The 24,841-nt window shown below is 39.1% G+C and overlaps 1 protein-coding gene across 1 annotated transcript; it reads right to left on the bottom strand.

Annotated features, from left to right (window-relative positions):
- Positions 1 to 1,892: 1,892 nt before the first annotated feature.
- Positions 1,893 to 24,645, bottom strand: TOMM70 (translocase of outer mitochondrial membrane 70). The gene is made up of 12 exons (XM_035540584.2): positions 24,331 to 24,645; positions 15,130 to 15,303; positions 13,708 to 13,834; positions 11,068 to 11,177; positions 9,145 to 9,293; positions 7,991 to 8,198; positions 7,265 to 7,399; positions 6,014 to 6,121; positions 5,209 to 5,325; positions 3,283 to 3,380; positions 2,826 to 2,948; positions 1,893 to 2,354 (listed from the first exon to the last, which is right to left on the bottom strand). The coding sequence occupies exons 1-12, from the start codon at positions 24,610 to 24,612 to the stop codon at positions 2,201 to 2,203; spliced, it is 1,785 nt and encodes a 594-aa protein (XP_035396477.2). The 5' UTR covers positions 24,613 to 24,645; the 3' UTR covers positions 1,893 to 2,200.
- Positions 24,646 to 24,841: the final 196 nt, after the last annotated feature.

Raw genomic sequence — 24,841 nt, 5'->3', positions numbered from 1 at the left:
ATCAGAGGTAAGGCTCGTTCCTTCCATGTCTCCTCCTCTTTTCTTAAAGGTTCAAGTGAGAGATGACAGGGAGTCAGTTATTATTAATCCTTTCCTAGATTCAGAGCAATCACAAATAAGTATAGAGAACACTGCTGCAGAGAACACTTTCATCAAAACCTGTTCTTATACATGTCAGAGAGAAATACTTGAAGGTAATATTTATTTTTTTTCAGTTTACAGGTGATACATCATTTACAAAAAATTACAGACAATGCATCCTTTCAGTGCAGTTTCAAACTAGTTCAAGAACAGGCAAGAGTCTGTGATGATTTGGAATGCTAGTATTTGACAGCACATGCTTTTTTCCCTTAATTGATTTGGTGGGGGCAGGAATGGGGTAAGGTAGGGTGAAGAGGAGAAAATGCCAATGTAGATAAGGCCATGCGAATAAAAACTCCTCAGGAGAACAGGACACATCAGTCAGCCTGGCATATTTTTGTTCTCGGGTAACTGATGCAGAGACTGGAAGTTCCAGAAGACATTTGACACTTGTTACGTGCAATACCCTTAGCAGCTGCAAGTACCTTCCAGTGCCTTCAATTCTATACCAACACTACAATTTCAGATCTCCCTACTAAGCTAGCTAAAATAAAAGGATTAAATCTCCATGTCTACTGCTTACCATTTTCATTCTCAATTTATTTGCTGGGCGAAATGATGGTCAAGCTGAAAATATGAGCTGCTGCTATGTAGCGTCACAAGTAGAAAACAAGACAGTTTGATCACAGTTTGGTTCATTTCTTTAGGAGGTGAAAAACATTAGAAAATCCAGCACAAGGAAATCTATGATTTTAGGATGTGAAGAAGTCCAAATCAGTGTATGGTAAATTAAGCAACATCAGTTAAGAATTTGCATGAAGTTTATCCAGCGTCATCAGTCCAGGGAGAGGCACAATGGACTGGCTTCAGTACCACAAAGATCAACCTAAAGCAGCAGAGAAGCCCTCTGTGAAGTTCCTAGTTAAAGGAAGACTGTTTATACTAGTATTTAATAACTTGCCAATGTGCTATTTGCAGACCAGTTGCTTCCTTTCTACACTATCTGTAATCTTGGACAATACAGAGCCTGAAGAACAAGGAAACCAATAAAGATTCTAATCCATTATCTGAAGTTTTAGACTATGCTTTGTTCTTTATCTCACTTAATCCTGCAGAGGGCTATTATAAGGTCTAGATCAAAACACAGAAGTCTCTAGAGAATGAAGAAGAGAATTTAGTCTATTAACTGTTACATTTCAGCAACAGACAGAGACTACAAAGATTATACGCAAGCATGACCTTACCTTGGCAGCTCTACTCCCAGCAGTGCTTTCTGTTCTTGAAAGTCTCTCAGAACCTTCCAGAACAATTTCCCGTGACATTCAAGTAAGGATTGCTGCATGGGAACATGGCCTTTCTTCCAGTAAAATCCACACTGAAGCAGTGTCACCTAACCTCTCTCCCCCAACAACCTTTGTGCTAGCTCTCCTACACAGTACACTAGGGCTTTTTCTGGGGTGAGGATAAGGACTATCAAATTAATTCCTTAATAGCTGCCGCAGGACCATTTCTAAGTAGTTATGCAGAGGGTGGGAAGGGCTCTAAGAGAAGATTGTGCATGCTTGCATATATTTACAGGATTCTCTTCACAGCTACTGGCTTTAAAAAAAATCCCTATTATTAAACAGTTTGTAAATTCTTTTTTTCCTTTTGCAAAATTAAAATCAACCCTCAAGGATTAATTGCATATAAAAGAGAAACCTATTTTACAGCACTGACTAGTATTACCTTTAAAATCAAAAGGGAAAAAAAAACCATGCTGTAATATTGTTTGGTAAAGCAAAAATTGCCCACAACGTAATCACCCAAAATGAACCAATGTAAAGTTTTTATTTGCATGGCCAAAATATCTTCCATTTGTTCCCCTGCAACTTTATTTCCCTTAACACACTTTAAGGTTTTTGCTGCAGAAGGAACAAGATGCAACACTGCATACTTCCTTGAACAACCACTCCCACAACACCTAAACATTTAACGGATGTAGCAAATGACAACATCATGAACAGGAAAAAACTAAGTTCCACCATTCAACATGGTTTGCAACAGCGTCTTTAGGGCTGAAGTGGGCAACTTCACTTTAGAAGGTCATTTCCTCCTCTTGTTTTATGTTTGTTTGTTTTTACAGTGTCGGTGGTTTCAATCCATACTTCTTTGCAACTTCTGTCTGGGCATAGGCAGCATCACAGAGTGAGTAGAGGTGGGCCATCTCCATTTCAGATTTGGCCAGGTTGATAGCTTTGTTGAACATTTCAATGGCTTTATCTAGATTACCCCTGAAATAAACCAAAACATTGTCCAATTAATACCAGCAAAGCAATCTTTGAATCTCTGCAGCACCTTTTTTAAACACCAACAGTAGGTTTGGGTGTATAGGTCAGGATTCTCAGTATAAATGGTCCATTAAGATATGTCTAAGGACTACACTAGATACACATTGAGCCTAATAAGGCTCAATGAAGTTATTTTAAATCCAGAAGGGATATATTTAAACACACATACACTCATCTGCATGTTGTCCAGTAATTACAAAGGTGGCCGAATCATAAAGCAGAATTATGCCATAGATAAAGGGAAGACTTGCCTTTCCCTAAGATTTACAGAACAGCAGTCAGGACAACAGTTAAGAGCTGGCCTCCCACTGCACCAGGGAGATCTTAAGAAAGGTTTAAGATCCATGGAGACATCTAAAGGACTGCTGTAATTTCAAAAGTAACTTAGAATTCTTAACACTGCACTTCAATTACCTTTGCACTTCAATCGTTCCCATGGTTTCATATGCAAAATCACATTTGTTATCAATTTCAATGGCCTTGCTTATGAGTTCTAAACCTTTGTCTAAATCTTGCTTCCACTGAAGCTGAAGTAAACTGCAAAGGAAAGAGAAAATTTAGAATATCAACATACTCCCCAAAACCCAGATCAATTAAGCAAAAAAAAGATCCCAATTGGTTTAAGGGTGGGGCATGGTAGACATTAAGATGAGGCTACGGTAAGAGATACACTTCAAGCAGATAATCAATTAGGAACAAACACTAACGAAATTTTACTGAGACTACACTCTTATTTACCATTTAGACATCAAGAGAAACTGTAGAAATATATTTAGCAGCACTAAACTGTTTTTGCAAAGTTACTTCTCCTGGCTAAACTTCTAAGCACCTACCTTCCGTTTGGATTCATTCACCAGAACTGAATACATACCCTTTATGAACATATGTTGTGGCATTGTCTGGCTCAAGATCAATGCATTTATCATACATTTCATCTGCCTTGCCAAACTGCTGTTGATCAGTTAGTGCCTGCATCAAAAGAGAAACCTGTATATCAATATATGCAACCAGGACATGCACCCTGTGCTAGGCTGATTCTAATTGAAATGATATTGATGATGTAAGATCGGATATAGCTCTCACCAGAGAGCAGGCCAGGCACACCGGTTACCACAAATAAGTTTCAAAATCAAGGCTTTTTAGAAGAAAGCTGCTAGGCTTTAGGTGCAAAAATTACTGATCACAGCACCATCTGTAATGGCAGATCCACAAGCAACAAGTTAAGAATACTGCAAATAAATAAAAAAAAAAACACCACATACATAAAAACCCACCACATACACCCAGTGCAAGTCTCAACTTCTTCCTTTTTTAAGTGTTTCTGCTTCAGTTTCTTGTCCTGATCAAAAGGAATTAAAAGAAGATGTTTCCATATTGCTTCCCTACTTTGAAATAGAACATCTGATACTACTGATGGAGAATCTCCATCCTTTGTTGGATGTGGGGGGAAATACAGTGACATGAGATGAGGAAAAGGCTGAGGTACTTAATGCCTTCTTTGCCTCAGTCTGTAGCAGCAAGATCAGCTGTTCTCCAGGTACCCATCCCCCTGAGCTGGTAGATAGGGACAGGGAGCAGAATGAAGCCCTCATAATCCACAAGAAAATGGTTAACAACCTGCTAAAACACTTCAGATGTACGGAAGTCTATGGGGGCCTGATGGGATCTATCCAAGGGCACTGAGATAGCTGGAAGAAGTGCTCGCCAAGCCGCTTTCCATCATTCATCAGCAGTCCTGGCTATCAGGGGAAGTCCAAGTCAACCGGCAGCTAGCAAATGTGACGCCCATCTACAAGAAGGGTGGGAATGAGGATCTGGGAAACTACAGGCCTGTCAATCTGACCTTGGTGCCAGGGAAGCTCATGGAGCAGATTATCTCAAGTGCCATCATGCAGCACCTACAGGGCAACCAGGCAATCACGCCCAGTCAGCACAGGTTTATCAAAGGCAGGTCCTGCTTGATGAACCTGATCTCTTTCTATGCTCACTGGATGAGAAAAAGTCTGTGGATGTGGTCTACCTAGACTTCAGTAAGGCTTTTGACACTGTTTCCCACAGCGTTTCCTGGAGAAACTGGCAGCTCGTAGCTTGAACGGGTGTACGTTTCATTGGGTACTGGCTGAGTGGCCAGGCCCAAAGAGTTGTGGTGAATGGAGTTAAATCCAGCTTAAGTTGTGCAGGGGAGGTTTAGGTTGGATATTAGGAGAAATTTCTTCACTGAAAGGGTTGTGAAGTACATGGAACAGGCTACCCAGGAAGTAGTTGAGTCACCATCCCTGGAGGTCTTCAAAACACATGTAGATCTAGAGCTTAGTGACATGGTTTAATGGTGGGCTTGGCAGTGAACTGGACGATCTTAGAGGTCTTCTCCAACCTAAATGACTCTATGATTCTACTAGAATCAGTAACACACTTTCTTAAAGAAGAAACGGCATTCCCTGTTACATGTGTATTTTAAACACCTGTACTAAACTCTCCTTGACCAGAGCATGTCATTTGTCAGAACAAAACCGTTACTTTAGTTCCACAGATTTGACTCCCAAACTGCATACACACTCCCTGATGTTAATCCGATGAGATGTCACACACATGGACAAATTCAACAAAAGCATACTTCAGAACTTTTTGTCGTAATAACCACCCCTGATTCTCATCACCTACCTTCCCACTCCAGCAAAAGTGCGTGTGTTATCTCAAAACTTATTTTCAAAAATTTTATTTGAAGAAATACATGTTATCCAAAATAAAAGGCACAAAAGAATGCAACATTTTTTAAGGAAGAGTAAAATGCAAGTACCTGAGCATAGAGAGCATAGCCTTCAGCACACTTTGGAAACTTTTTAATGACATCTTCAAAGCCTTTCATGGCTACCTGCACAGGCAAAGGATTATTTCCTGTATAGGCTTGGCGATACTATTCGAGAAAAAAAGAAAAGGCAAAATTAAACAAGAAAAGGAAAATATGGCTCATCAGACCTACCCACTTCCCAACATGTGTCATAATAATTACAAGTTCCAGAAGATGACACCCTACCCGACCTGGTTTTAGGAACCAACTGTGTGTTTAAGTCCTTGGTAGAGTGGACTAGTAGAGAAAAAAGGGTGACAGAGAGGGAAGCCACAAGGTCTGAGAGTTGCCGAAAGTCTCCTTCCATTTCAAAAACCTAGAAACCCCTGACTTAGAACTGCTCCTTGCTCACACCACGTAAAGCTTTCCACAGGAGATTCCTGCATGCAGAGCCACCGTAGTAGCTTGAAATAGTTTGTTTTCAATTTCTTGAAGATGGATATTTTACACAACTTTAAAATTGATTTAAATGAAGCTTTGTGTCATATAATTAGAGTGAAAATTTGTGTTCCTCTACCACAAAACAGGAAAGATGACCTACTGTTAAATAATGAGCACCGCAAAATAATAGTAAACCCGTGCTCCAAATGAAGAATCTCTTGTTGCATTATTTCTCTATCTTATCATTAGGAGAAATTGAGATGTTTGTTGCACTACTCTTCCCTGAAATGGGAAGAAAGCAGAGAAACAAAGTATGTTTTCAACAACTCTTTAAAAACAAAGAACACCCAGACAAAGCCAGCAAGTTACCTACCAGTGCAAAACATTTCTGTGCTTGAGCCAAGGCAGAATCGGGTCGCAATCGAATACATTCATCAAAGTCTTCCACAGCCTCCTCAATTTGGTCAAGCAGGATTTTCAGCTAACCAGAATGAAAGAAAATCCTATTTCTGCATTTAATCTGTGCTTCATACACTTAAGTGATAATTCAGTTAGCTTCAGTTACTCATATTGTTCACAATTCAGTTTTAGAAGTATCTAGAAACTTACAAAATCCACGACTAAAAAAAGAAAATCACTTCCATAAAACAACAGATCCACCAATAAAACTTCAGCTTCATACATAAAAAGGCAGTGTCCATATGTAGGGATTGAGAATGTTTGCATTTTAGAGAATACTGAGTTTCCATTATTGCTTTAGCTTAATGTCCAGTCTCCAAAACCATGCCGTATTTTCTCAAGTCACTTTGCCTTACTGTAGTTAATGCCTTTGGACTATTTGGATGTCGAAACGTTTTGGCTTTCCCAACTGGCATTTCAGCTTTTTTTTTTTTTTTTTTAGGACAGTCTAATTCTTCCACAAGAATGGAACTTACTTTGTCATCTTCTTACTTTACTGTGAAGTTACTTTAAAATACTAATTTTCAGTCTTTCAATTAATAAATAACACTGTTCTTATTTCTGAGCACTAAAGAGATCTAACAAATTCATGGAGAGAGGCACTTGATCTGTGGAAGTCTTCCCTACAAAATACAACTTAGCATATCTCTATATGGCAATGTCTCCTTTTCCTTCCAGCATCTGTCATATTACAGCTCAGTGGAAGCAGGCCTCTTCAGGCCTACGAATTACTGAAGGACACAGCAGCATCACAAGTGGGAGAGGGATGAGCTGAACAGATGCCTGTTTAGGCTGCAGGGCTGCAGACTATGAGTTAGCAGGAACACATGGTTCTATTTTCTGTCACATAGTTTCCTCCTATGTAGATACTGCTCTGTAAATGTATATAATCCCTAATACATTTAAATCAGAGTTCCTGTTGACAGAGGGCTGAACCTTTGTCACCCTGCATTGTCTCCTATAGCTACAGAAATTTGCTGCTTCTGCCTGACCTGAACGGGAAAATTACACTGTGTATTTATTCCTCAACAGTTCCAAAGGAAGACTTCCTCTGTTTCTGCCACAAACAGTATAAACTGTGTCCAGTGATGTACTGCTCTTTATTTTTCTTTTAGCATACACTGAAACTTTCTTGTACTGGGACAAAATCTCTAATGTTTCTTACTTGTCCTCGATGGTGGTAAACATCTGCATTTTGAGGATCGATATCAGCAGCCATGTTAAAGTCTTGAGTGGACAGTGCGGGCTGCTGCTGCTGCATATACATACTTCCTCGTTTGATCAGAGCATTAGCTCGGAGCTGTAAAAAGACAAGTTCAAAGAAGTATTAGCCACTTCAACACGTCTCCCAGTTTAGGGCTTTGTTATAATTACACTAAATTTTTCATTTGACTACCTTCTCCTACTAACATATGTTATTCTAAGCATGAATAAATTTCATATTAAATCTAAATCAGTCAACTCCCTTGCCTAATTTCAAATGTTTGAAATTATACTTTCATCTATGTGGATCTTCACCCCCACTCAAATTCTTTAGAAGACAGTTTCCCTACACATACAAATACACAAGCATTTTAACAACCATTAAACATGTTAAGTGCAGTTAATGTTTTTCCTCTTATTTATGAACTGATTTTTCAGATTCCATAAGCCTCTAATTGATTCAGCTTCCTTTGTACTTTCGTTTTTATGACTTAGCACAGATGCTTCAGATATACACAATCCCTTGGAAAAAAATTCTTTTACAAAACAGTAAAAGAAAATAGACCATTTCCATTAAAGTACCTCAAAACTTGGAAAAAAAAAAATCTCTGAACTGTACTTCAAGTTTATCATCTAACTTACATGTTTTCTCAACCCACACTACAGTCCAGCTGTGACAAATTCTTACCTTCACATTTGCATCTTCCATGCTGATGACCTCATCTAGGTCTGGTTTGGCAGCATTTGCATTGCCAATAAGTAAGTAGAAAGTAGCTCGCAGAAGCAAAGCTTCTGCCATGTATTTTCCCTTTGCTTCGATTTCTTTTGTGCTCTCACTGATAATTTTGTCATAGTTCTCCTCTTCCATATATTGTTTTGCTCTCAAATAGCCAGAGCTGTAAATGATGTAAGAACAGTTGTATTCACTGAACACTGCATTTGCAATTCAGACTTTTCTTTAAAACTTGACAAACACTAGCTTTTTGCTATACTGAGCTACAACACTAGCATTGCAATTAAACTTACAAATATTCCTCGACAGAACCATCACAGACTGAAAACAACTTAGACATACATGCACAAATAACACTGCAAAGAAATAAGGTGCGTTTTTTTTTCACCTCTTGAACTTAGTTTCATTTGAATGATTTGAATGTTTTCAATGATTTCAATGTCCCTTGAATGTTTTTCACATTAAGGACAGCGATAATCTCTGCCTTAAAACAAAAGGGCTGGGATGGTATTCCAGCTCAGACAAACTGAATATCGCACCAAGCAATGTGCAGTTTGTATGTGGAAGAAAAGGATTTCAGATCAAAAATTACTGTTAGTACTGCCTTGTTCTCAGCTAAATGTCCTGGATTCGGTGAAGACTAACTTGCTTTCTTCCTTGGAAGCTCTTCTTCAATATAAAACATTCCTTTTGCCAGGAGTATCATTCAGCACTCTCTAATCCTTCCATCTCATAAGCTGTACGATGGTGCTGTAGCAAATACTTGGCCTATTGTCCAATCTTCTACTTTATTCACTTTGCTTAGTGGATCAAAGCCACCTACAGATTGGAACTAGTCAGTCAGCCTCAATAAAAGTTTCCTTTGTAATACTGATACATTATTTATTCTGTAATAATTAAAGAAATATTTTTTCTTTATTATTAATCTTATTTATTGGTTATTAAAATCATTTATTATTAAAAATAATGTAAATCATACATTTACATTATTACTGCATGATATCCCATGGCAAGTACTGTAAAACAGCAACTTACACTGAACAGAATGTCAAAACCACTAAAAACTTAATTCCAACACCAAATAATCCCTAAACATACTGTATACTCACTTTTCTTTTACTTCGGAAGCCTCTCCTTCCTTATCCTTATCTTCATCCGATTTCTCACCCTTAAGCAAAGGTTGGGAGATGATATCATCTGTGAAAGAACTGAAGTAGGATTTAATGAACTGTGGTGAGGGCATCAGAGGCTCACGATTCTGAAAAAGAGAAAAGTAATTTCAAGTCATTAGACAGTAAAATCAGATGGTAAATGCGGAAACGGATAAACATGATTATAAAAGAAATATTCAGGAAAGAACCAATTTATGACTTTCCACCATCTCATTTGATAGTCTGATATTTTTGACATTTAGGGACTATTTAAGCTTCAGATCAAAATTCAACATTGATTAACAAGAGGAAATCAAGTGAATATATTTAAGAGTGAAGAAAGGAGACTGCAACTTTCTGCATGCATGGCCAGAAATGAGGACTCTTACAATATTGTAACACATTGCAGTGTGTGTGCACATAAATTGTGTGAAAAATGAAAGCTGGTAGTTTAAACATGAGCCTAAATTCAACTAGATTCTGAATGGCAATTTGCCCTTTTCTCCAATTTGTCCAAGAGAAGCTGGTATCATTGCAATGAAGACTAGTGAGACAATACCCTAACTCTTAGGCTTGGCCCAGACACCAATCATTTTCATCACAGTGTGAGAAGTAACAACTTTCAGGTGCAAAATCCTTTGTACAACCATAAAAAGTTTCTTGCACAGGAGAATTACAATTCAATCTTTCCTGCAAAAGAAATCTGAATACACTCTTCTCAATTTCTCTATTAAGTTCTATCATAATACTGCCTATATGAAGCACACCTATTTTATGGTGCTTACCATACTAAAAGCATGATTCATTTTTTGTTACCTCGATGCCACACAATTATGTAAGTTTCTACATGAAAGAAATTCAGCATCTCAAAACCACTGTGGATTTCAGTACTTAAACTACAGTCACAAATAACAAGCAAGCATGTTTTAATACCTGTCCCAACCTTTTGTAAACCTATAGTAACTTAAAATGTCTGTTCCTGGCTATCTCTATACTTCCATAACTCTCGCTGCTGGCAGTCTCCCAACATTTATGTAAAGAAATCTGAGTGCCCAAATAGGAAAATACAAGTATGAGCACCTAATTACAGAAATGGAACATAAACAGATGACTGTCACAAATAATCTGTAGTAGTCAGGAGATAAAGGCATATTTCTCAAGATAGAATCAGGAAGCCTGACCACAAATAAAGAGACAAAACTTCACCCTGCATCATTTTTCTTAAGTAATGTTTTTTTGTTTTTGTTTGTTTGTTTTTTGGTTGGTTGGTTTTAAACAGTATTATTTTGCCACTTTTTAAAACCCATGAATTCCACTGTCAACATATTCTTTCCTGCATGACATTTCCATTTATAAAGCCAAGAATAACCTAGGGGTGAAAACCCTATCAGCCTTCTCACTTTAAGCTAGTCATTATACAATAAACACAATCTTTTTTACACATTTTCATTTATAAACCTTATCTCAACACACAGAACTCCACCTGATATACAAATGAATGTTTGACTACTGCTCTAACACATGCTGCTTCCATTATGTTGCTAGTCCAGAAAAGCCCCAAGTAAGGCAACACATCAACTTCGGATCTCCTGAATGTCATAATAAATTTGATTATTAAAAGGAAACAATCTGATTAGTTAGAAACAGGCTTTTCTTCCCTACAGAGGTTTCAAAAAGTTTGGCCAGGTCCCAAAGGAAAACAACAAAAGTAAAACACTTGTTTTGTAATAATAATAATAATAATCAAAAGCATTCACTTCAATTTTTACACTTCAGCAGATGAAAACAGCGACTGACTTACAAGAGTTGTCAGAATGCCAACAATCAACATTTAAACAGTCAGGTGAAATCAGAATTTCTAAGCAGTATCACAAGCCCTACCTTGTACTTCTCTTTGGCCTTTTCTTTTCCAAGGAGTTTGAGAACTTTATCAGCTAATAACATACTTTGCTGGTTTTGGAAGGCTTCTAAAATGCAGACTGCAGTAACATCTAGGAAACACCAATAAAAAACAGATTAAAGACAAATTCTGATAGTCACTGGAATACATAAAAGTGTGCCATAGTACCAATGAGTTACAGTCAAGCTAACACACATTCTATAGTTGATAAAAGCTTCAATTTCCTGTTTGTTGTATTTACCACATTTTCCAAGAGATAAACTGATATTTAAAATGATCTCCTTGTGGTAAAAGGACTTCATGACAGTGAATGAAGAAAACTAACCTTTATTTTTTATCTTCATGTCTTCATCTAAAGACAAACACACTTAGATGAATAGTAAAAATTCATACCTCCAGTAGGGAGTTTCAACTTTTAAAACTCACATTCTGTTCAATCATAGCTCAGTCCTTTCTCAGTTTTTAAGAACTCTTCCTAGATTAGATCCCCTACTTTTTCTAACTATCTCTGCACCTTCGGAAAGCAACTTTAAAAGAAATACCTTGCAAGCCCATTTAAAGTGCTAATCCATATCATATCTCTTCCATTAACACACAGAGGATCTGAAGATCTTAATCCACTGCTCCCTGAATAATGTTTCACAGTGTCAAATTCACTCTTATTGTACATTATCCTTATTTCTCTAGAGCCTATCATTTGTGGAATCATAAAATGGCTTGGGTTGGAAAGGACCTTTAAGATCATCTAATTCCAAACCCCCTACCATGGGCCGGGTCACCTCCCACTAGACCAAGTTGCCCAAAGCCCCATCCAGCCTGGCCTTGAACACCTCCAGGGATGGGGAATTTATGCAATTAGTTATCACATAATTAATGCAGTGTTACCATTGATTCTTCCTATTCATGTTTTATTTAAACTCCAGTCCCATTAATGAAGCAGCAGCAAAATCTGGGAAAAGGCTTCAAATATCATTCCCACAAAGTCATTGTGTAAGGTTATTAATGTGAAGATGAGCAGAGTTTGGACCTGAAATTCAAACACCGTCCAATACCCTGGATTTTTCTGTACTCCTACATCGCTACACATAGCAATTCCCTACAACTCTGACATGGTCAAGAAAAACAGGAGTTCCTGGAAAACACAATACAGCCAGAAAAAAGTGTGAAAGAGTATATGGCAGCAGTACCATATTCTACCACCTTAAGTGCCTGGCAGAGATGCTTTACTCACTACAGGCAGCTGTAAACTAGTGCCCAGACTTGGGTAAGGCAGGAACATCTTCCCATATTACACTGCCATGGATCACTGGAGGGAGTTTTTACTGGCGGTGGTGGTGAATTTTTGTTTTGTTTTTGCTTTTCCTCCATTACATGGACATACCCTACTTCCAAGGATTTTATTGCCTACACATGGTTGGCAGATAAACACAGTATTTTATTAGAAAACTGATGCAATCCAGGAGAAAAGAAAAAAGCACATATAATTTTCAGATATGAAACGTATTACAAACTAAAATCAAGTACAAGTTGAAAACAATTGCTATGAGCATTACCACTTAACATCACAAGGGAGTTACATTTAGAAATTGGCATGCTATCAGATGGACACTTGATTGCTCCTGGGGCTTTTATCCCCTGTCTGTTTATTTCAACTTCATAAGGTTTAGATATTATTACAGGACTCTAGAAATGCAGCTGGTCTGCAGCAAGCACTTGGCAGATCCAGTAAATATTCTATGGATTCTTCTATAGTCCACGTGTGATTGCAAAGGACTAGACTGATTGACATAAGCCATACTTTTCTAGTTACGATGGTCCAATGGGACAGGAAGGCATCTTGCCAGAAGATAAATAAAATTAAATTTATTTTCTATTTCAGCAGATCTAATTCTTAGCTATTTTTACACCTAATGAAACTAATTTGATCTGTAACGGTGAGATTGCCAGTCATCAGAACACTACCTTATTTTCTGTCCTTATCTGATAATGAGCATTAGCACTGCTGAAAATTCATTTGCCTTTTAATCTTGCATCAGCAGAATAGTATTTACAGGGATTTGACACAGTAGATTCTGCCAAATACATACTGTTAATATACAAAAGGATTTTTATTTTAATCTGTTCCAATATTCGTAACTGTTATTCATCAGAAAGAAATGCTACTGGAACTGCCTTCCCTTTAACACCTATCAAATGCATTAAATGACCTTAACACTCTTGTTCCTGACCATACATCTCCACCTGTAAAAACACCTTAGTTTTTGGAAGATTACTTTTTCTCTAAAACAAATAGAGAAGAAAGTTTAGTACTGTATGGAACTAGAATGATTGTTGTCCGGGTTATCTACTTAGCATGTTAAATGAGTTCTGCTCTAACATGTAAGGAGCTTCCTGGAAAGAGAAAACGCTAAGTGGCTACAGTAAGAAGAATTTCTCAACAACTACTTCAGATTTCAGCTGATGACAGCTTGAAAAACAGAAAAGGTTTCTTCTTACATAGAAGAAAATGTATTTGCAGCAGCTATGAATGGCATTTAACGAATAATTATGCACTACTGTAGTTTCAAGAAGTAAAAAACTACAGAAATTTTATCATCTCCAAAGTGCCAAGAGACACTCACCTTCTAAACATTCCTTCTTATTGTCTAGTTTCTCGTGAGCCTTTGCACGTCTGAAGAGAGCTTTTACATATTTAGGATTAAGCTCAACAGCCTTTGTACAGTCTTGGGCCACTTCTGTCCATTTTTGCTGTGGGTAGAAAAACAACATGATGAAAGAAGCCCTACTCAGCTGCATGATAACAGCTTTCCACTACCAACTCCAGGGTCATGCCCACCTAACAGTAGCTGCAGTTCCCAGGGCTCTGGTTCTACCTGCTTGCTTCTATTTCTTTAAGTTTCTCAGTAAGAAACTGCCAGGCGCCACTGGAAGCCACCTGCACCAGAAGAGCCACAAAACAGAAAAGGAATTCCTACAGAAAAACGAAACCACACAGTTTTGTACAAAGCATACGGGAGAAGATAATGAGTTGATGCAAAGATATTTGCAGGAGGTAACGTTGGGACTGAAAGACTGGTACACAAAAAATAGAAGACAGACGAAATTATAATGAAAACCAACAAACAAGTTTATCAAAGTGTTGAAGCTGTTAGTTTGGTGGTGGGATTTTCTTCTTCTTTTAGTTGCTATTTCAATTCACTACACTGTTACCATAAAGGAATAAAAAATGATTGTATGTAGGAATAGAACTGGTCAAGGCTATTAAAAACTAAAATCCATTTATCTGAAAAATTAGTGGTCGAAACAGATTTTTCTAATAACTGAAAAAGAGGAAACACATTTTTTATGCATTCATTATGGCATGAATTAGTGTTATAAGCAGTACTTGATTAGACTAGAACTGTTTTATGCCTCCTTTTTCAAGGCCCAATTTCTTGAATCAGTCTCTCACTTGATACTTCAGACTATACAAAGCCAATTTTTCCATTCACCTCACCAACTTTGCCACAGAAGCCAGTATTGCGGCAATTTACCACTAATGATACAGTAACAAAAAAAATACAAGCTGACTTCTAAAACTAACATCATGTATGCACAGCTACCAAGTAAATGTTGCTTCCAGTTGTGCAAAACTTAGGGGTTAGGCTTTAGTAGGAGTTCTGTGATTTTTTTTTTTAATTTTTGAAGCAGCATCCCTTTGCAGTATTTGGCTTTTCACTTAACAGTTAAAGCAACACTCTTGCAAAGATAAAACTAAACTAATGTGTACAAGAAAGTTGTTCCAAAGGATAAGAAATTAAAACCTTATCTTACAAGAGAGAAGCACTTAAGAATTACATAAGACAGATAAAATGGACTCAGTTAACAGAAAATAGCTTTAGTTACATGTGGAAAAGTGTGATGAACTACTGAAAAATAGCTGCAAGCTGTAGTATCTTCTGAAGCAGCCCATATCACCACCTGGGATCTTTCAGTGGACAAAAATGACAATATACATAATTTAAAATTTGACTTTTTAGAATAAACTTATAATTACGTCTTACCAGTTGTTCATAGGCAGCAGCTCTGTTTTGATAGAAGGTAGACAGATCAAGGTTTTTCTCAGGAGGGCACAGGCTGATAGCCTCAGTATAGCACTGAATAGCGTGCTCATATTTTCCTGCTTTAAAAAATTTGTTTCCTTTGTTCTTGGCTGCTTGAGCTCTATCAAGGGGGCTCTGAAAAAGAAAGTGATAGATCAGTTCAAATGAGAAAAGCTTCACTGCTCACAAGCAACGCACTTAAGGGCTCATCTTCAAAGATATAAAAAAGAGCTGAGGGTAAGCTGTAGACTGGACTTCTGAAAATCTCCCTCCTTCCATTTTCTGAGAGGAAAAAAATCTTTTGCAAGTGTATGAGAGAGCAGACAAGCTTCTGAAAAGATTCACTACAATGGTATTAAACAATGCAGTAATTTCTCTTTGGAAAGCTAGACAGGTTTTAATCTAAGATGAAAGGTGATCAGAAGAACCAATGAGATTTCTCACTGATATTGAAATAGTTATTTCTCCAAAGACTAAATGCATGAAGTAGACAAAGCCTTCAAAGCAATTCAAATAGGAAAAGTTTCCTACTGAAACACATACAGCCTGTAAGTAAAGAGTTGACTCAGGAGAATACGAACTATATAAGGGAAACACTTTGTGGACAGACCTACCGAGCAAGATGAATAAAACCTGTAGGGAAAAACCAAGCTGCTTTGCCTTCTGTGCACTAGGCTAATTAACTAAATTCACAGCCACCTCCCTTACAGCTTCACACAACCTGCTCATCCATCCACTGATAGAAAGCGCTGAACCATCATGGTCTATCATTCTTAGCAGAGGAAGGAAAACTGCTAACTGGCCTGTGACCTTGCTAAATGAATCTTTAAGTTCTGTGCTGCTCGTGGAACATCTGCACTTGTGAAGAAATCAGAATTGTCACATGTATATGTAACTCCTAGATTTACAGATCAGTTATTGAACGTGGTTTATGAGGAATCAGATGTAAAAAGCCTCTCTTTAATCAAAGGGCTACGACTCACATTCAAGACATATGGAGCTGCAAAAGATCCTATCACCCACCTTCTTGAGTTCTCTTCCTTTCACAGTCTAGCTTCAGTGATCATCATTTTGGGGGCTGCTTAGGCTAAACTACCAGACTGAAACGAACAAAGGTATGAACACACGTGCTGTTCTACTGACCTCTCTGAGGAAGGAAAGCATAAAACTGATAGTAGTAATGCCTTAAACAATAGCTGCAGGATTCACTACATCTCACCTGTTGAATCACACACACACAAAAAAAGATCAGCCAGGATTGTTAGGTCAGAGGTTGGACTAGGTGATCTTGGAGGTTTCTTCCAACCTAAATGATTCTGTGATTTGCTTGCAATTGTAAATGCTCTTTTTTGACAATACTTCTGTCTCTTCTTTGACTACACTGCTGTCTCCTCTCCTTTCTCATTCACTGCCAGCATCACAAACTATACCCAAACAACTTTAAGACAAACTTCAAAACATCTTTTCAACAACCTGCTTCCCTTGATGCCTGCTTGTTACATACCAATCTGATCATTTTTAGTATCTAACATTTTTAAAACACAAAATCTGGAGGGGGAATAGGAGTTGGTGTACAGGCCCCTCTTCTAAGGCTTGGTTTCCAATCACGGCATGAGAGAATCAGATAATGGGTGCCAGACTTAGGTTCCTACATAAAAATAGATGTTTTATGGAATACAATTACCCTACAGGCATTCTCCTGAAGAGAGGCTTACCAGTGAAACCATATAAGGGAGAGTATTTCTTAAATATCCCTACTGCCAGCAAAGCTCTTCAGTCAGACCTCACCAGTCACCAGCCTTATAGGAAAGCCATCTACATCATCTCCATTGTTCACAGAACAAAATAATCTGCATTGCTCTCAAGATTTTTGTTTTAATGATTTAAGTTCGAATTGATAAAAAGACCAGCTTCACCCCTTTTTGTATACGGTATTTAACTGCATGGATACAGACCAGAACTAGTGAGCAAAAACTTTTACAGAGAGCCAAGTAACTGTGTATTTGATAAATTGTTCCTTCAAAACTCAACCCAAATCTGAAGGGAAGGTTTTACTTCCCATTTACTTCAAGTATGTTATAAACTTGGCTCCCTCTACAACACCACTTGCTCCTCTTTTAACTAATACGTGTAACAGACAAACTTAAATGCATGAAAGTCAGCTTGAACTTTTCCTTCTGCGTTTCTACATCAAACCACGATACAAACATCTTTGTGAAATAACCTACAAAGTTCAGTGCTGTTCCACGTTACTTGGTACCAAAAAGAAAAACATGCAAGATACTTGGGCCACGCTGTAACATTCAGACCTGTGTTCCCAGTCAGAAGCAATGCCAACACCAGAAGGAAATCAACTCTTTTTTTTTCTTATGCTGCCTTAAACAAGACTTGTAACTTTTGAATGGTTTTATCTCTGCAACCTTCGTCACACTATTCTGCTCCAGTCCTCTACATGCATGCAATATACCATTTCCGAATGGCTGTTGTGTTAAATGCAAAAGCCAATACAGCTCTGCATCATGAATAAACCCACTTTGATAAGGGCTTATATGAAAAATGTTGCTTAGCATCACATCCCCATGAAAAACAAATCCCATGCAGACTGTATGAAGTGTGCATTAAAAATAACAAAATGGTGTATTTGCGTCTCGAAGTTGCTTATAAACCACAATGCCAAATTTTAACGTCAACTCTCTTTTTTAAATAACGATGCTAATGAAATTTATTTTCTCACCAATTATATCACTCGTTTGCAATAGAAAAAATAGCAGAAAATAGTGGTTCATTTATAGGTTTGGTATACAACTGATCAAGCCATGGAACAAAATTTTGCCAGGGGGAAAAAAGCACCATATCTTTTATTTCAGTTTTGTGAAACTTAAAGAGTTCTTATAATCAACAACTTTGTTCAAAGAAGCTTAATAATTTGTAAGTTACATATTCAGTTAACTGCAGTATAACCTGATGAAGCCCAAAAACCACTAAAAACCTAAATCCCACGCTTCCCTTCGTTTGCTTTGGGTGTTGTTGCTTTTTTGGACATTAAAAATTATCACTTCATATGCACAAATAAGAAAATGGAAGTTACTAACAAATGATCCGTTTTTGAAAATTTGTCGAGCCTCAGATTTAACACTGAAGAACTTTTTCCAACTTTTTCAAGCTACTGCTTCGCAGCCTTTCAGTCCTTCTTCTCAATTGCTACATTGAAGGCTTGCACAAATAAGAAAGTGATCATGCAAGCAAAGTTCATGTACCTTACCCAGAAGTAAACAGAAAAACCCACTTCCCTCAGTTTTCTTGCACAAGTAACAATTCTAGATGTTATTTTCCAATAGACTGAAAATATTATCAGACTTTTTTTCTTTTTGAAATCTTCCAATTTCACTGCTTCTACTCAGCTGATCCATGACAATTGCAGTTACTGCAGTAACATTCTATGTGACACACTGCGTATTTTTTGTCCCTAAAATGAAGGGCCATGTAGACCAAGAACTTCCTTTCACTAGAAGATGACAAACTGAGGGCTCGGCACAACACGCAAACCAGCTCAATAAAATGAATGGAAGTTCATAATCGATTGACTGCCAAGGCAGCATAAATAAATACAGCACTGAAACATGCCACAGGTTTTTCTGAATACGTGAGCATGAAAGGAAGGGCATCTTGAAATTCTCTGTCTTGCTTTGCTTTGGATTAATTCTGATGAGCGTTTCAGAAGAACTACACCAAAGAGTTATTCTCTTCTCTGACGGCATTCCAGTACAGTTTTAAAGACTAGTTTACTTGTCCGCATTTAAGTACAATCTACAACAGCCTTTATCCTCCAAAGAGCAGCTTTAGTTCCTCACAAGAAAGATTTCCTTCTAATCCCAACTTTACAAGAGGGGAATTTTATTTCGTTCCTGCCAATGACAGGAGTGACACTCTATGGCAGATATTCCATGGAAAGACAGAAGATACACTTTCAGGGCACAAATACTGTATCAGTGAAGAGATTCTGACACTTGCCCTGTACATACTGGGAATGCAGAAACTTGTTGTGTATTTACACTGCAAAGCCAGAGGACAGCACCCCTACCTGAAGCCAGCAGAGCAGAAAGAGCCTTCTATTAAAGAAGTCTGTTTTCCACGCTTTCTTCAGTAAAGGAGTCTGGGATATCATGGCAGCCATTTCCGATTACATATTTTCAGAGAAAAAAAAAAAAAAAAAGAAACACAACACCCTTTTATTCCATCTTTAATGCCCACCGGGGGATTTTATTTTTTTTATTTTTTTTTAAACTTTTCTTTAAAACAGTGTTCATGTTGAGAGCTCATTTCCTACAGATGGAACTGTTTTTATTACGTAAAACCTGAACAGTCGGGCTTTGTTCTGACTGGTTGATCAGAGCAAACCAAAAAGTGTTAAAAAAAAACGTTATCTATCATCACAAGAGTCTTGCGTATTTTACAGATGCCAAAACAAAGGCAGCAATTTCAGCAACTTTTGCTAACACTTCTCTACGGTACATTTTTTTCTTTTTATTTTTTTAATATTTAGACCCAGTTGTCAAACAGACGTTTGACACAGCCAAACCAAAACTATAATAAATATTTTCTATCACAGCCTTGACATGCATCATGGTTTACTCTATCCTGACACTCACCATTTATGCCTCTACAATAGTTATACTACAAAATACTCAATAGACTCCTTTCAGTAAAGATATATACTTTTTTCTAATCTTGACAACATTTCAAAATTTGTAAGCAACTCAGAAGTTACCTGAAAAAATACTATCTCAGTATTTAGGACTGCTTTTAGCAGCTGTTCACTAATAAGTCTTGAAACCTAGACTTTAAGCAAAAGAACACTCGTATATTTGAGAAGCACTCAATTATCTAGACAACTAAATGAGCAGATTCCTTTCTAGACACCAGATAGCACAGGCAAAAATTTGTTAGCTATTACTTTAACCTCAGCAAACGTGCTCTCCGCACAAAACGTTCAGAAACTGCACGCAAACAGCCGCCACTTCACAGGAACAGGCTGGCAGCTGCAAGAATAAAGAGCAGTAACCTCCAGCAATGCCAGTGTGGTCAAAGCAGAAGTTCAGATTTTTGTCTTTGAGGGACATTGTTTTTTAAAGCAGAACAAGAAATTTGCTGCCAGTCAACGATGGCAGCGATTCACAACAGAAACACGAGCAGCGAGTTCCAGCATTTTCTTTTGACTGAAAAGGATTTGCACAAGCCCTTGTCTGACAGATGACAGGGAGGGGGACTATTGCTTCAGACAATGCTAATTCACTAGCTTCCAAAGATGCCCTAGAGGTCTAAACCACTTTCTTCCTCTCCGAATGAGAGGACCAAGAGGCCCTTTTGATAAGATTAGGCACCAAAAAAGTGTTATTTTCACTAGTACTGAATAACTTTTTTTTTTTTTTTAATCATTCACCTCAAGTCTTATCTCGGACCTACACTGAAAAGCATTAACTGAGTATAAATGGGTTTAAGATACTCCTTGATACTAAAACCACTATGAGAAGAACACTATTTCCACAAGCTTCAGACAGAAATTCAGAGCACAAGCAAGGATGTATTATAAATAATTAAGCCCAAGTTTACAGTACAATTTGTCAATGTTCTTCAGCAGTCACCTTCCTTTCAAACGAGCGTCATCCACGCCTACCATGAATAAGCGAGCTGCACAAGCTGCCAAGAGTCTAGCAATTGTTCTACCACTTTCATACACATATTTAAGAGTTTTCCACACCTGTCCACTACAGCTGACATGAAACATAGAACTTACAGTAGGTTGATGAGATTTATTATGCAACAGGTGCACAATACAACAGAAATGACGTTTTACATATTTTGTTTAGATTAATTCAGAATAAGTACCAACATAAACACATATAGACAAAGAATTCTAATTCTTTGACACAGTGATTTAACACCTCAGCACTGAGATAGGTAACATTTAGCAAATGCTATTAAAATAGATCCTGGAAAGAAGCCACACCAGTTGGCTGTTGATCCGGAAAACGTGACATCGCACAAGCCAGTGAGTTTGGCCACGCTCACCCACCACTACGCCCAACTGAGTGCACCCAGCTCAGAGGAAAATGTTGAGCAAGAAAGTGCACAACAGCAAAGCCCTGCTGTGGCCCAAACCAGCTTTGTCTGCAATACGCAGTGCCAGAGAATCAACTGAACAGTCGGCTCAGTGCTTCCTGGAATGCCAAAGCCACAGGGTTAGCCCAGAAACTTGATGCGACAGTTAAGGGGTGAGATTTGGACTAGGACAGACTTGCTTAAGGGAATGATCTTAAGGAGAAAAAACAATGCAGAAGCATCCAATGCATTACCTCCCTGACTAACCACTGTTTGCTCCTCTCACACAAGGAGGGCATAAACTTGCTAAATTACCATGGAAAAAGTAAAGAACACAATAGAATCAACTGGGTACAAACTAACGTAATAAATACAACGCATTTTAATTTTCCAACATGTTAAAGTTATACCAATATTCACCACAAACTAGAGAGCATACAAAAAGCAATTGCTGTCACTGAGTGGCTAAAACACATTCCACCCAAACAATGAGAAATGATGACAACTTCTGTAACGAACAGACACAATTTGACTTCCCGACCTTATCAGGACATCCATAAATATATTTTTAATCTTAATTGGTACAAGAATACCAGTTCACTATATTGTTAAGGAGCTATGCTTACAAAAGAAGCGATCTCAGGTGTAGTTTGGCTTTTCCTGACCTAACACCTGTGCTAAGGGCTTCTGCCAACACGACGTCAGTCGCAGTCGGCCAGTACATTTATGCCAGGAGACTCCTCTAGTGCAGATACAGCCTGGGGAAAAATGTGAGGCCTCTGCAGCAGCTAAAAGAAAAGCTTGAACTGAATGCAAAATAGTAAGAAGTCTGAATAAATAACAAAGAAGATTTTAGACCCTGGATATTTTTAAAGAAAAAAAAATCATCCAGGTCACGTCTTCAGAAACAATGAACAGAGCATCTCAAATGTGTGCAAGAGCTGATTTAATAAAATGCGCAGAAAACTTGGAAATAATGTTTAGATCCTATGTTAAAAACATAAGTAAAAGACTAGTTATCTGACACATACACACAGCTACTGGTAGCCCATCCATTATTGACCATTATTGTGTTTTCTAGAAGACCTCCCACTTGTGTTTAAGCTGTGAAATGAATTACTGGCTCTTAATCACCACACAGATTTGCATTTGAAATTTGACTGAGTTTAAAAAATTCACCTCACCATAGTAGAAAGGCCGAGCACTACAGTGAAGGTAGTCAACAAGAAAAGCATCTGCAAAGGTTGTGTTTTGAGTCAAGGGTCTTATCAATAATATCTATAACAAAAAAACACCTGTGGAAACTTGACATCTACACAATATCTTGTCTTTGGATATGAGGAACAGGAAGTCAATCCTTCCCACACACATAAAGGGATGCTGCAACCACGTTAATTCTTCTGTAGCAACGGTATTTAGACCAGCTACTCTATTGTCTCATATAATCTGGCAAATCTGATCCCATCTTCTACTGCTTTGCCAAGTAATTTCCACCACTTCTTTACAGTATGCAAGAATGCTTTTCAAGGAACTCTGGATCATACCATTCAACCAAATACTTACTCTTAGATGCACAGTCCACCAGTAATTTATCTTGGGGAGTGATCTGCAAGTGCTAGACACAAAATGCTTTAAATTAAGTGCTATATAAAAGCTACTTCTTGCTTCAAGTTCAGCTACAGAATGACTATAAACCACTCAATGGCAAATACTGCAATCCAGAAATACATCCAAGAAATCCAGAGCTAGCAACAGCAAAGTCACTGCAGCTAGATAAAGGGCATGAGTAGCCTGCAACCCAGAGCTTATGTGCAGCAAGTGCAACACCATAAAGGTGACAGATGTTGTTTTCAGTCACCAGGCAAAGCTACCACAGCAAACAAAGTTTGATTTCATCCTCCCTGTGCTGCTTGCCGAGAACTGCTGTCCATGAACTAACAACAAATCACTGCCTCCAGGTCCAGCATAGGTTTTGCAGCTCACTGCAGTTCTAGCAATGCCTGAGGGTATCTGTGATTCAGTAGCTATGAAGTTGCCACATTCCTCACCACTCCCATGCCTGTTCCTACCACCGCCTGCACGCTCACTTGCATAACATTAATATTCATCGCTGAAGTGATCAAGGCTAAAACCTACCATCCCGTATCTCCCAGTTATTTTTTTAATCCTGATTATTTCAGACAAGAAGTTTAAACTGTTGTCTAACAGACAGTTCGAGGCAGTCTAAGCAGCACAAAAGAATGGGAGAAGAAAATGCAGGAATACCTCAATGAGATTTTGTCATCAAAGCCAGCGTGGCTTAATGCTGGTTCCAGTAAGCCAAATTTAAGACTAGCTTCAGTATACCACACCATAAACATTGGAAAAAAACCCACATACTTCATCACAATTAAAATAATACTGATTACGCTCCTCATCCAACCAGTTTGCCAAGTCTAACACTTTACGTGTGCCTGTCAATGGTAAGCTCACCTCAGCAGCACAACATGACAGTCACTGCAGGTGTGCAGAAAGTGCACGTTTGAGATATTTTTCCACAGATGGACATACAAGAGAATCACGCATCCGATCTGGACTTTGGTTTTCCATGTTGCCCTTCAAGTTTTGTAGACAGCTTCACCTGAAAGTTCTCAGGAAGGTCATTTATATCAGGATAAATGTAAGACTGGAGAGCGTCCCTATTTAGGCAAACTCTACCATGAAGTTTCAGCTGCTTTAGCGATACAGGTTTTGCGTTTTCATGGAACGCATTTCATTTTTAAAGGATTCTGACTGCGTCTTCTTTCCACAGAAGGACACTTCCCAGCAGCATCGCTGAACAGTGACTCACGCTGGTCAGTTTCAGACTCACCTGGTCGAAGCATGCTTCCCGGCAGGATGCTTTCAGCCACTTTTCAAAGCTCGAGCAAACCACTACTGCTGGCAGCAATCCGAGGAGAAGGGAAGCGATTACGGGGGCCGCCCACCCCCTCTCCAAGCAGCCCCCCGAGCTCGGGCAGCGGCTGTAGGATCCCGGGGCCCTGCCGTTACCCCCCACCCCTTTTCCCCCGGCCCCTCTCTCACCGTCTCCTGGTGGCCGGGCCCATCGGGCTGCCCTCCTCCTCCTCCTCCTCCTCCTCCTCCTCCGCAGGCTCCGGGCCCGGGGCTCGCCCGCCCCTCGGGGGTCTTCCTCTCGCTCGCCCCCTTGCCCCCGCGGCGGGCCGCCCGCCGCCCCCACAGGTACAGCGCGCCGGCCCCCAGCAGGATGGGCGCCCCCAGCACCAGCGCCAGCTGCCAGCGGGACAGCCCCGCGCCGCCGCCGCCGCCGCCGCCGCCCGCCGCCTCCACGGGCTTCGAGGCGGCCATGACGCGCTCGCACGGCCGGCGGGGAGGGCCGGGGTCAGCGGACACCCGGAGCAGGCCGGGAGAGCGCGGGGCAACCAGCACTTCCGCGCCGCTCCCCGCCGCACCGCCGCCTGCCGGCGCGGAGGAGCCCGGTGCCCTCAGTGAGGGCCTTGCTGTTGATTTCGTGGAGTTGTGGAGTCAGTCAGTCGTGGAAAGTATTAAATATACAGTACTGGAGTTGTATTTGTGT

The sequence above is a fragment of the Cygnus atratus genome, chromosome 1, assembly GCF_013377495.2.
Source record: "Cygnus atratus isolate AKBS03 ecotype Queensland, Australia chromosome 1, CAtr_DNAZoo_HiC_assembly, whole genome shotgun sequence".
Taxonomy (NCBI): Eukaryota; Metazoa; Chordata; class Aves; order Anseriformes; family Anatidae; genus Cygnus; species Cygnus atratus.
This window is presented reverse-complemented; position numbering and strand designations above follow the sequence as displayed.